Raw genomic sequence first — 13,258 nt, forward strand, 5'->3', positions numbered from 1 at the left:
ACAAAAATAGGGTATCCAATGATTCTGGGCTGGTGATTACAAAGCTCTGTTTTGTATTCTTCATTCTCCTGTTGAATATTCTAGTCTGTACGTGGGCACATGTCCCGATTTGGAGACAAGGAAAATAAGATTGATCTCTGCGAGATCAACTAGGAAAATCTATAGGCATGGACCAAGAGAGCCGTCATTTTTAAGTGAGAAATTTTAGAAATATCTAAAATGCAATTCAAGGGGCGCCTGGGTGGCTCAGTTGTTAAGCGCCTGCCTTCAGCTCAGGTCATGATCCCAGGGTCCTGGGATTGAGCCCCGCATCGGGCTCCCTGCTCAGCAGGAAGCCTGCTTCTCCCTCTCCCACTCTCCCTGCTTGTGTTCCTGCTCTCACTGTGTCTCTCTCTGTCAAATAAATAGAATCTTTAAAAAAAAAAAAATAAAATAAAATGCAATTCAAATGCCATCTTGGAAGCAGGACTGAATGGTAATTATGGTCCACTAAGTGGATACACAATGTTCACATCTCCTTGCCCGGGGATAGACTGTGATCACAGAGAAAGCACAGACTGAACAAGGTACAGAGAGGGCCACCTGGAGAAAAAGGAATTTGTGATTTGTCATAGCAATATTCACGGAGAGGCTGCTGCCGCCACCAAGAGTGTCATTTGATGGGTTCGGCTGTTAGATCCGTGACATGGTTCTAGACTCACCAGACTATCAAATCTCACCAACACATCCACTGACTCCTTTACTGAATTTACCCTCCAAGAAACTGTCTGTGTATGCTCTGGCTTCTGCTGCTTTCTTACAGGGAGACGAATTTCTGATCAGCCACTATCTACTGCTGGATGGCTTCATGGGTACGTTTCTCATGATAATCTAAGAAATTGACATTCTGGCTCCTGTGAGATCATCTAAAGTGTCCTAAGAAGTAGATCATTTCAGGAAAGGTTGGAAAAGCTGAGCTTCAGGGGCTGTCCAGCCAAGGACCTGACCCTGGACCCCACCCAGCTGTTGGCCTCTTTTCCTCTTGCTGCAAGCATGAAAGAAGCAAAAACACTGCAGTGAGGTCTAGTAAGAATTCATGGGCATCTCTAATCCATCATGGTCAAAAGCTGCTTTTTTTAATCACTGCACCATTTTGCCTCAGTCTTCACTAATGAACACTTAAAAATAGATTTTGGTGCGGCGCCTGGGGAGCTCAGTTGGTTAAATGTCTGACTCTGGATTTTGGCTCAGGTCATGATCTCCGGGTCCTGGGATCAAGCCCTGTGTCGGGCTCTGCGCTCAGTGGGGAGTCTGCTTGAGGATTCTCTCTCTCTCTCCCTCTCTCTCTGGCCCTCCCCCTGCTCACATTCTCTCTCTCTCTCAAATAAATAAATAAATCTTTTTAAAAAATTGATTTTAGTGACCTAAAGTCTATTTTCTGATGCATATTTTTATATTTTTATTTTTGTAACCTATATGGTTAGTGACTTTATGTCTAGGTACAAATCATGACCATTTTAGAGTAAAAATATCTGTAAAAGAGGAAGAATATTGGATATCCATTGTTCATGAGCACTGTCTTGCTACTTCACGAAGACAATTCCAAGTCACACTTTATTTCTGAGCTGGAATTAATACTACAAATAGGCATCATTGTTTCAAAATGTCCTGCAAAGGAAGAAGACAGATCATTCTCATACCAGATGCTTCCCATCCCCAGTGGGAATATGCAAGAGGTTTTTACGAGCTGGGCTCCATAAGCACACAGGATAGGAAGCATAGAGTATTATGCTCAAATGAAAGCAGAAGAAAAATGTTGGTCTTGGGAATGCTGGAATTGGACGAGAGGAGAAGAGCCAAGGCTTTGCTCCTGTAAAAGGAATCATAAAACCTGTAAATGAGCAACCTCCATTTTCGGAAAATAAGAAAAAAGGTTTTCAAAATGAGAAATGCTAAAGAGTACCAGAACTTTCTCTTCACTCTAATTGCTTAAAATGTATGACCTCATGTCTTCATGTACTTACACACCCACACCTAAGTGGTCATAAGGAAGAGAAACTTCAACATCATTTTTCTTGCTACTGCTATCAGCCTTTGAGGAAATGAATATCCATAATGCCATTAAAAAACCCTTAGAGTGTACAGTGACAGTGATAATGGGAGAATACGTAAGATAAAATAACATAAATCTTTTCTCTCAAACACATGACTTGAGGGGCGCCTGGGTGGCTCAGTCGGTTAAGTGCCTGCCTTTGGCTCAGGTCACAGGTCATGATCCCAGGGTCCTGGGATCGAATCCCGTGTGGGGCTCCCTGCTCAGTGGGGAGTCTGCTTCTCCCTCTCCCTCTGCCTCCCTCCTCCCCCCCCGCCACCATGCATGTGCTCTCTCTCTCGCTCTGCTCTCTCTCTCAAATAAATAAATAAAATCTTTAAAATAAAACAAAACACATGACTTGATTTTTCAGTACTTACTCCAACAAAAAATATATTGGGTAACTGGATTTTGGAAACAAAAATACAAAGGGGAAGTCGTCTTCCTTTCTGGAGTGCAAACTTCAGGAGATCAGGAGCATTTTGTTTGTTCACTGCCATATCCCCAGGGCTCAGAATATAGTAGATGTTCAAAAAAATATTTGTTGAATGAATGACTAAGAGGCAAGTTATCTGAATATGCTATCAAATTTATCTTTAAATAATAATAAAGAACATCTGTTTATATTCACATTGTAGTGGGAAGATAATTTCCTCTTTATATTTTTGTTTCCAAAATCTAGTTACCCAATATATCTGTATGTAGATTGTATACAATTTCCCATGAGGGGTGGATTTTTATCTTGTTTTGTAAACTGCTGTATCTCCAGCACCTGTATAGTATAGTGCCTAGAGTATTGTATGCATTCAATACATTTGTTGAATGAATTATTGCGTATATCTTGTAGAGGGAAACATGATAATCATCGTGAAAATGAACCTCCTTTCTATGTCTGCTTTCTGGTTCAAGTCCCAAATGTATGCCTGATTTGCTTGATGACCTAGAGAAGACGCTGTATTTTATACAGGGTACCTGATGGTTTTATTCATGCCTTTTCTCCTGCTCTGAACACAAGGAATCCCTCTCTCATCTGTCCTTGCGAGCGTCCCCATATTGCTGTCAAAACCTAGTTTACTATGGTAAACTCCCCGCCTTGTGGAGAATTTTCATGATTAACTGGATTTGAATCCTCATCTAGTGTTAGTTACCCTGTGCATTTACTACGATTGATAGCAATTGGCACAATGGCAGCATTAGGAAAACGTTATCTAATTTATTAGACTTTTCTTCCGCTCTTCTCTTCAGTTGTCATTTCTTGTGATATCCTACCCTCCATTGCCTCTCATTCCTGGCCTGGCATTTCGCTGGGTCTAAGATATATTACTGACACTCTCCAGCCCCTCCCTACCTCTGCCCCGCCGCGCCCCCACTCTGTTAAATACCTGCTATAGAACAACTTCTCCAAGATCTAAGGTGGTAACTGACTCATCTTATAATCATATTACATAACTCAAGACATAGTTGGTGCAAGTGGACAGAATACTGATCTGATCACCCTGAGACCTCCTGTCTAGAGCTAAAGAGTTCTGCCATTAGCCAGTTTTGTGGACTTGGGCTACTCAAACTCTTTGGGCTTCACTTTTTTTTTTATGTGTAAAATGTGGATGTTTGTCTAGATCAGCATTTCTGTAAGTAAGTGCTGTAACACTGGTCCAAGGATATGTCTTTCAAAAATACTTTCTGGGGTCACATTCATTTGGGAATTGCTATGTATTTAGAATAGAATATCAGTGGTTTAGGATTCTGACAAGTCCTGAAATAAACTATTTTTCCTTATTTGATAATTGATCTTTTGAGAGGGGCAAAGGGTAACATGTTGGTAGTTCCCTAGAACTCTGACACGGCACAGAGTCATAAAATCCCAGGATATATTCTGGTCCTGTGAATCAATTTCATGGATGTGGAGCCTAGGAGTAGAGGCTGCCCAGGGAGAGAGGAATGGGAGAAAGTTCTGGGAGGTGGGTAGAGGCCTGCTTACCCTGTGCTATCAGTGTCATTCTAAGAAGTCTGGAATGTATCCTGTAGGTGATAGGAAACCATCCTTAGATAGGTTTTTAATCAGGGGAATTACATAGTCAATAAGTATTTGTGAAGAGAATTATGGAACGAAAAAGAAAATTCTGGAGTGCTAAGGCAGATGGAGGGGGAAGAAACTGGCAGGGAAACGAATTAAGATTCTGGTGGAATGAGAGATGATAACAGGTTGGATAATGACAGTAGTTAAACAAGAGATGGAGGAATCAGATTTGAAGGAAATTTAGGAGCTCAGCGGACTGTGGGAAGTGAGTGGATACCGGGCAGGAAAGAAAGAGGAATACAAAGGGACTCCACATTGTTAACTTGGGTAAATGTTGTGTGATTATAAAATTTACCGGGATAGGAATTCAGAGGAGTGAACTGTTTCATATTGATTTTGAATTGGACTGTGGAATCGTCTACGAAGAGGAATTTTTCTATAAAACCCATCCGTTGATTTTTGTGTTTCAGGGTTCCTTAGCGATTTAACTAAAGACTATATATATATTTTTAAATGTATTCTAAACTGAAATTTGGTAAGTACTCAATACGTTCTTGTCCACAAAACAGCATTTTTATCTATATATTTCTTTTGATTTTTTACCTCTAACTGACAATCATTTCTAGGACTTCAAATCCATTTGGTTTTTCACTCAATCAAAACCACTTTATTCTTTCAGCTTTGGATAATCCTATCCACATTAATATCTCAGTAGAAGTTTGTGAGATTATTTCCATTTTCTAGAGGAAACAACATAGAACACCAACAATTTTCATTATTTAAATATCAAGCCATTATTTTTGCACCAATCCTAAATTTGGCCTTCACACTAAATATGATTGATGCCAATACAATAAAAATACATTGTGTTTATAGTCAGAGAGTGGGATTGTTTTAAGAGCACCTTTGTATGTCGGTGAAAAGTAGAAAAATATTCTTTTAACTGACCCAGTTTCTTACCGGTCCACACTTGCTTATTGTATAGAACTTAACAAAGATTTTAAGGAATTATTTTCCCCAACAACATTTTGAAGTATAGGGCTCTTTTCTTTAGGGAGAAAAGAACTCTCTTTTAGACACAGGATGTAGAAACTAGCATGACCCAAATTGTTTATACAAAAGCAGTCCACACCTCCCTGATTAGGTCAGAGAATTTTGCCTTTTACCTGCCACAGCTGCCTTCTATTAGCACTAGAAACAAATTGTACAATCTATGGTCACTGAACTATAACCACCTTCTCATTTTGAATTTTTTGTCTAAGAGGACCAGGAATCCAGAAACCGAGTTGGTGGAGAGGAGCTGTTGCTGGATGTAACTTAGCAGGGGGAGGGAAGTTCCGTGCCCACCTTAACAATACACTGAGCTATCAAAATGGCTACACGTTATAAAATGAACACAATGAGGTCGTCAGAGAGTGGCTCCTGAGTATTTTATTTTTTTCCCCTTTACACTGTAAAGCAATAAAGATAAACGCTGAATGGTCTTGTAATAGGCAGGGCAGTCTCTCACTCCTCACTCCCCCTATCTATGCTGCATTCATAGCAGCTTCGTGGACTTACTTTGAAATGAGTTTAGAAGCTTTGGAAGGCAGGTCCATGTCACGGTGGTTCTCAACCACTCTGGGGTTCAGGATGACAGTTGACTCGATGTAAGCCTTCAGATTTTACACATTTCTAAACGCATTTCATTGCCCCTGGGAGAAATTTTGCATTGTTGAGAAAATGCAATGCAAAATGAGTTGAGACACAATGTCCCTTTATCTCAGAGCAAAACGGTTTTGCTTTCCTATAGGGGAAACGGAGGGCAGGGAAGTGAAGTTGTGGTTTCTGAAATCCAACAACCTAGTATCGCTGTGCCACTCTCTCGCCGATCCAGCGCCGCTCCTTAACTTGATATCTGTTTACTCTAGAGGAGGCAGTTTTTGAGAAAGGATCATAAATATCCTGGCCCAGTGCCCCAGGAGCCATGACAAGCAAAAGAACATACTCGCCTAGTGATAGCCCTTGTGATATTTAAATGTGTGGGTTAATTTTTTATCCACTTTAATAACTGGATTATTCCCCTCCACCCTTCCTTTGCTTTCTATTTCTGCTCCGAAGCTGTGGGCACAGAAATCTCTGCAGGCAAATTACTCCAGAGAATATTGCAGGACAGTCCTACAAGGAACAGTTACATTCACTGCATCTGGATTCCTGACCCTTTTCCGACATGGCAGGTGTGAGTGGCTGTATAAAATATTCTATGTTTATCTTCAACTTCTTGTTCTGGGTAAGTGTTTTGTTTTTTATCTAATTATCAATTTTAGGCAAGAAAGGGGACCTTGATACAAATACCATAAACGAGAACAGACTCTGCACTAGAGAAATAGGAGGAGGAGGAAAATGTATTTTCCATTTACTTGTTTGGATTTGTTTGTTCTTTCTTTGGTTATTTCAGTAATTGAAAATGAGCCAATGACTCAAGAAAGTGGACTTCAGGATCTGTGAGGATAAACATTTCATAAATGTTTTGATATTGTTGCAAAACAATCACAGAGGAAGAAAAATACCCCTTAATTAAAGGACAACTATTCTTAGTTGTATATCATGCAGGCCTCCCTAGTTTAAGGACCTTGTGGGAAAAATTTGGTCTGATTCCCCCGGAGCCCAGCCCCTGAATCCTAATCTTTACATCTGGGTCTGAAACAGGTGAATGATGGGGTGTCAGACGAGACAGATGAGGAAAGGATCATTTTCAGAGACCCCAAGAACAAACAGTGGGTCATAAAAAACTTGAGAGGGAAACAATATAATTATTTAATCATGGAAAAATGAAACTTAGTAAACTAGGTTAAAAAAGTTAGTATTTCCATGTGTCATCACCCCATCTCTTAATCAACAGGGTTGGTATTTTAGCAGGTCGTATGGGTTTTTTTGGAAAGCCTATTGACATAAGACAGTTAATAAATTGATAAGTAGCATTAAGTATTAGAAAATGGAAAAATAAGATATGGAAGGCAAAAGGTAAAAGGCAGGCTGGGATGTTGGGCAATTGACATCATTTTCAGTAATATAGGGTGCAATTAAAGATTGTTCAGAAGTAAATCAGTAGAAATAGCCCAAAGTCCTTAAGTGAAAAAATCATTTTGTATGCTGGATTTAAAAAATGGCTCCTGGGGGCGCCTGGGTGGCTCAGTTGTTAAGGGTCTGCCTTGGGCTCAGGTCATGATCCCAGGGTCCTGGGATCGAGCTCCGCATCAGGCTCCTTGTTCAGCAGGGAACCTGCTCCTCCCTCTGCCTGCTGCTCCCCCTGCTTGTTCTCTCTCTCTCTCTCTCTGACGAATAAGTGAATAAAAATCTTTAAAAAAGAAATGGCTCAGTCGTTAAGGGTCTGCCTTCGGTCATGATCTTGGGGTCCTGGGATCGAGCCCCACATCGGGCTCCCTGATTGGTGGGAAACCTGCTTCTCCCTCTCCCACTCCCCCTGCTTGTGTTCCTGCTCTCGCTGTGTCTCTCTCTGTCAAATAAATAAATAAAATCTTAAAAAAAAAAAAGAAATGGCTTATGCAGCATAGGCAGGAGAGAGTTCTGGTTTTGTTTTGTACTTGGTTACCTTTAGTAAACAGACAGCTGGTATCTCTATGTTGGTATACTTCTGTCCTGTTAAAACAAAGATGTACCTAATTAAGCTTAACTATAGGAATACAGTCTTGTACAGAATGACTTTGCATTCAATGTCAGCAGCCCTAATGAGTACAGATGAAATATTGGTGAAGTAAATGAGTATGTAAATAAATAAAATAAAATAAAGAAGATCTGTCCCTTTACTTCCTCTTTTCCCTAGAAAAACAGGCTGCTTTTGCAAATATTAAGTATAGGTCATGAATATATGTCAGTGTTTTAAAGTTAGTCCTGATAAATTTCTTTGCTTGAAATATTTAAAATTGAGGGCGCCTGGGTGGCTCAGTCGTTAAGCGTCTGCCTTCGGCTCAGGTCATGATCCCGGAGTCCTGGGATCGAGCCCCACATCGGGCTCCCTGCTCAGCAGGAAGCCTGCTTCTCCCTCTCCCACTCCCCCTTCTTGTGTTCCCTCTCTCGCTGTCTCTCTCTGTCAAATAAATAAATAAAAATATTTAAAAAAATATTTAAAATTGGTTAAACCTTGAGAGTAGAATATAAACAAAGGAATGCCTATGTACTTTGATTGATTTTGTTTGTAGCTTTTTGTTATGGGGAATTTTGAACATTCATAGAATAGAAAAGGGTGATCAACCCCATCATTGAGCCCCAACAGTGAGGATATCAAGGCAATTCTGTGTGCATGCTCTCATTCACTTTCTCCCCCCATATCAATTTGAAGCAAATTCCAGATACATCATTTCATCTGTAAATATTTTAGTATATATCTCTAAAAGAGAAGTAATTCTTTTTTAAAAATGTAACCATAATGTCATTATCACACTAAAAACTTAATAAGACTTCCTGAATTGATTATCAAATATCCATCTAGAGATATTTCAGAATCTAAATAAGGTTCGTGCCTTGCTATTGGTTGATATATCCTGTATGTCAATTTTCATCTTTAGGTTCTCCTTCCATCTTCATCTCTTTTTTCCCCCTTGAAATTTTATGTATTGATGTGTGTTGTCAGTCTTACCGTATTTCCCACAGTCTGGTGTTTGCTATTTGCACACCTGTGGTATAGTTTATCATGTTCCTCTATATTATCTCAAATCTAGTGATCGCATTTGTTAGCTTGAAGAGATTCGGATTGTTTTTTGCGGGGGAGCACAACTACTTTAGAAGTGATATTGAGTTCTTTCATCAGGAGGCACATACTGTCTGACCGTCTCACTTTGTGATGTTAGTTGCCACTCGAGAACCTAAGAAACAGTCCATTAAGAGTTCCAAATTGGTGATATTCTATTTCCATCACCTTTTGTTCATGTATGAGCTGGAATACTTTAAATAAAGAGAACCCCAGCATTTATTGATTGGTTAACAGTAGTACCCAGTTTTTACTTAAAAAAAAAAAAAGGCAACATAAATGCTTCTTACTTTTTACTTAACCGATTTCAAAATGATGAGTTAATTTTCTGGTATCATGCAACAGTAATAAGCAAGCATTTCTTATCCTTTTCTTTGTTGATATGCAGTTTATTTTATCTTTGGCCACTGGGGAGCATCTTCATGTTGGCTCCTGAGTCCTTTTGGACATGATCTTAATAGCATAACTTCTTCCCCATTGGTATGACAAGATGTTCCAGGCTTATTTCCCTAGTTCCTGTTGTATAAAAACAGCATACAAAGTGCATTCACAAAGATTGTGAATACTTTAGAGGTCAGTGTTTCATTAAGGAGCTACCCAGGAATTTGAAATCTGAATTTTAAGCTGACATGACAAAGAGAGATTAGGCGAGGGGCATGTTAGAGGTTCAGGATTATATATTATATATTTAAGACTAGAGATCTGTACCGTGCTGTACCCAGATATCGTCACTGCCTTCCCCGGATTCTCTGATTATTTTATGGTCCCCATCATCTCTTTGTTTTTCTGTTAATGAAGACAAAGTCTTTCTGATGCATTAGATTTCAGTTAGATATTTCTAACTTCCCTGGGGTAAAAGACTTTGTTCTTCCCATCCGCGTATCAGTGTGACCTACAATCTCTATATGACACATCTTGAAATGGAGTCTTTGAGTAAGAGCAATGGCGGTAAAGAACAGTGATAACTTCTCAGCCAACAGGTGACATCAATAGTTTCATTCAAACTTTAGACAGCAGGAGTCCCTGAGGTTAGGGAACCGCTGCTATTTCTCCTCTCCTCTCTATCCCAACGCAGAGTTCTCCATTGGAATTTTATGATCCTTCATAGGAAATTAGCAATTTGTCACATTCCTAAAGTTTACTTAAGCAACAAGTCTAACAGTCCCACTGATGTGGTTTTCATATAGATATCCACGGCCTTATGTGTTCATATGCATTCTTTCTGGTGTAACTCGCAAAACTAAGCCTTTGCAAAGTAGGGCCAGATGTTGAAATATCTCTGAGATATGCCTATGGTCATGTAAGCTAAACATACCAGTTTCTTTTGAGAGAGAACTTGAGATATGTCACATAAATATGCGGCAATTTCCATTTGTCAGAATTAGCAATTGAAGAAAAACATGTAAAAGTGGAAATCGTTCTTAACCACTGAGGCTAGCGTTTGATGTGAGTCACGGTGAAATTGGAGGTGCTGTAGAGAATGGATAAATTCCAGGTACAAAATCTATTTCTCCAAGTCTTGTGTCAGAACAGATGAGCCACCCAAGTTTCCTTATGCTCCTCTCAGATAGGTCAGGCTGGGGAGTATTGTAGATGCTGGGGTATGGTAGAGCTACTTAAAATTAGAATTTGCAGCAGTTGTACTGGGTGTTTGGCTTACTTACTGGGTTCAGAAGAGACACTTGAAGGCAACTATAGAGACACTTCGCTGTGTGCTTACCACTCGCTGATACAAGTAATCAGTCATTTGGGGCTGAAAAACCATGAGGGCAGAGCCTGCTGAGAATTGAAGTTTTTAATTAACTCCACTGGTGTAGAGCATCAGAAAAGCAGGTAGTGTGTGAGTGCTAGGAGGCCAGGTCAGTAAATCAGCTGCATTAGGCCATGCCTGTAGAGAGAAGGCCCAAGAAGCTCTCCTCCAACAGGTCTGAGAATTACCATCACGTCATTGAGTGAGGCCAAGTGCAGACCCTACTCTCCAGGAATAATACATCAGAATGGGTCTCATCTTATTCAAGGACGAATAAGAGAAAATCCAGCCTAAGTCCTAATAAAGACTGCTGAACAAGTGACAAGGAATGTCACTCTGAAACCTCAGAGGACAAGCACACATCCCTGAAAGAAACATTCCAGCATCATGGAGCAAGGATCTGGGAATTGGCACCCACAGTGCAATGGCAGAAAACAACTCCCTACAAAACAGAGGATGGAGGCCAGGAGAGAAGAAAAAGCTAACTGGAAAAGCACAGAATGGGATGAAAAGAAAAGTGGGTAAATGAAAGAAGTACCTCATATACACCAGAAACCAAATGATAGAGTTAAAATCCACTCCAGAAACATTAAATGGAGACCGAGAGATAGAATCCCAAATTGAGAAACCCTCCCAGAGGAAAATCAAAAAGAGATAAATGAGGTGGAAGAAGGTAGAGCAGAGAATGGAAAACCAGAACAGTTTGTATTCCTGAGGGAGAGGACACAATAAATGAAAAAGAAAAGATAATTTAATATAAAAAACAATTCTCACAGGCAACAATGGCATGCTCTGCATCATCTTACCACAATGCCATGGAACTAGACTTTCAAATAAATGTTTATTAAAAAAAGAAACTTGAAAATCAACAACAGTAGTACGGTCCTAAATTGTTAGGGCTCTTGGAATCCTTGCTTCCTGCATTCATGGCCGGAGGTGTTGTGGGGTTATCATAAAAACAAATCTTGGAGTTATCCGGGTTATCCATTTGGATATTTTCTTATTCTTTTATTTTTTATTCTTTTATTATTATTATTATTTTTAAAGATTTTATTTATTTATTTGACAGAGAGACACAGCGAGAGAGGGAACACAAGCAGGGGGAGTGGGAGAGGGAGAAGCAGGCTCTCCGCAGAGCAGGGAGCCTGAGGCAGGGCTCGATCCCAGGACCCTGGGACCATGACCTGAGCCGAAGGCAGGCGCTTAACGACTGAGCCACCCGGGCGCCCCTTATTCTTTTACAACCTTTCAGGAGCAGTACAGGAAACTTTCCCTTAAGCTCATCCAAAAAGTGTCCATTCTGGGCCAATAATGATAGAGCCCATGATCCATATTTCCCCCTAGCAGAGTGCTATGCACTTTCTTCCATTTTCAACACCCTTCAAATACACCGTGATAAAATCAAAGGATAGAATTGAGAGGGAGGGAGTAGGGATGATTGGCAGACACCGTAACCAAGAAGAGGACAAGCTGGTTCTATACCTTTTATCTTTGTTCTAGATGGTGTTTCCCTTTTTCTTTCTGACACTTTATAGTTGTCAGCTTGTGCCCTTAGTGTGCTTGGGCTGCCATAACAAAATACCCTGGGCTTGGTGGGTTAAACAACAGAAATTTATTTTCTCCTAGTTCTGGAGGCTGGAAGTCCAAGATCAAGGCGCCAGTCAATTTGGTTTCTGGTGAGAGCTCTCTTTCTGGCTTGAAGATGGCTGCCTTCTTGCTATGTCCTCACATGGTTTTTGTTCCATGCATTGTGCAGAGAGAGAGAGATCTCTTCCTCTGTTATAAGGTCACCAATCATCTTGGATTAGGACCCCACCCTGATGACCTCATTTAATTTTAATTACCTCCTGAAAGCCCAAACTCAAAATACAGTCAAACTGCAGGGTGGGGCTTTGACTTGTAAATTTAGCTGGGATATAATTCAGTCCACAGCATGCTCGTAAGCAAACATCAAAATTATTGCCTAATTTCTTAGAATTTTGGCTCAGACCAACTACATCCTAATTCCATAAAAAGAAAGATATTTTATAGGAGCTGAGTGATAACCATGATGACTGCCTTCAAGGAGGAACCAGAAGTGGGCTTTGGGGACAGTAGGCCTGGTCAGTTCTGCAGTGTCCACTGTCTGCTGAGTTGGTGGCCCAAAGTATCAACTCATTTCCTTTTACGACCTGGTCAACAGAAAGTAGGACAGAGCTAGATACTTATATCTTAATTTAGATTCTCAATTATTTAAACAGTATAAGAAGGCTGGGCGACAAGGACCTAAAGCCAAACTGGAAAAGGGCTCTGAAGAACCATTATGATAGCCAGTCTGGTACCAATTGGGATAAAATAGGTTAATATCAATCATGACTCTAGAATTACTATTCTTGATAGAAAATGTATTTACTTTTAAAGTCAGTATAACATTTAATAATTTTATATTATTAAGACTGATTTTTATACTAAATTTCTTCAATAAGATGAGAATGGCATATTCTAAACATGCATTTCTTTTGTTTTTAAGATGAAGTTGGAAGAAAAGATAGGGATTGAAATGAGAGTTTATCCAACTTAAAAATTTCTAAGAAAATTTAGCTAATTGTAAAGATTGAAATTGGGCAAAATATTCTTGACTTCTGAAATAATTGGATATTCTTTCTCTTTCTTCCTTCCTTCCTTTCTTTCCTT

The 13,258-nt window shown here is 39.8% G+C and overlaps 1 protein-coding gene and 1 long non-coding RNA gene across 2 annotated transcripts in view; one reads left to right on the top strand and one right to left on the bottom strand.

Moving 5' to 3' along the window:
- Positions 1–13,258, top strand: part of TSPAN8 (tetraspanin 8) — an 83,177-nt gene that overhangs the window by 48,195 nt on the left and 21,724 nt on the right. The window contains exon 4 of the mRNA XM_025882868.2: positions 6,189–6,357. Within this exon, the coding sequence (XP_025738653.2) occupies positions 6,298–6,357 (60 nt within the window). The 5' untranslated portion in view covers positions 6,189–6,297. The remainder of the gene's footprint in view (positions 1–6,188; positions 6,358–13,258) is intronic.
- LOC141374107 (uncharacterized) overlaps positions 1,525–13,258 on the bottom strand; it is a 15,175-nt gene continuing 3,441 nt past the window's right edge. The window contains exon 3 of the long non-coding RNA XR_012380696.1: positions 1,525–1,647. This is a non-coding gene — a long non-coding RNA (uncharacterized lncRNA). The remainder of the gene's footprint in view (positions 1,648–13,258) is intronic.

The sequence above is a fragment of the Callorhinus ursinus genome, unplaced genomic scaffold, assembly GCF_003265705.2.
Source record: "Callorhinus ursinus isolate GAN/ISIS: 27379988/994484 unplaced genomic scaffold, GSC_fseal_2.0 scaffold14, whole genome shotgun sequence".
In the NCBI taxonomy this organism is placed as follows: domain Eukaryota; kingdom Metazoa; phylum Chordata; class Mammalia; order Carnivora; family Otariidae; genus Callorhinus; species Callorhinus ursinus.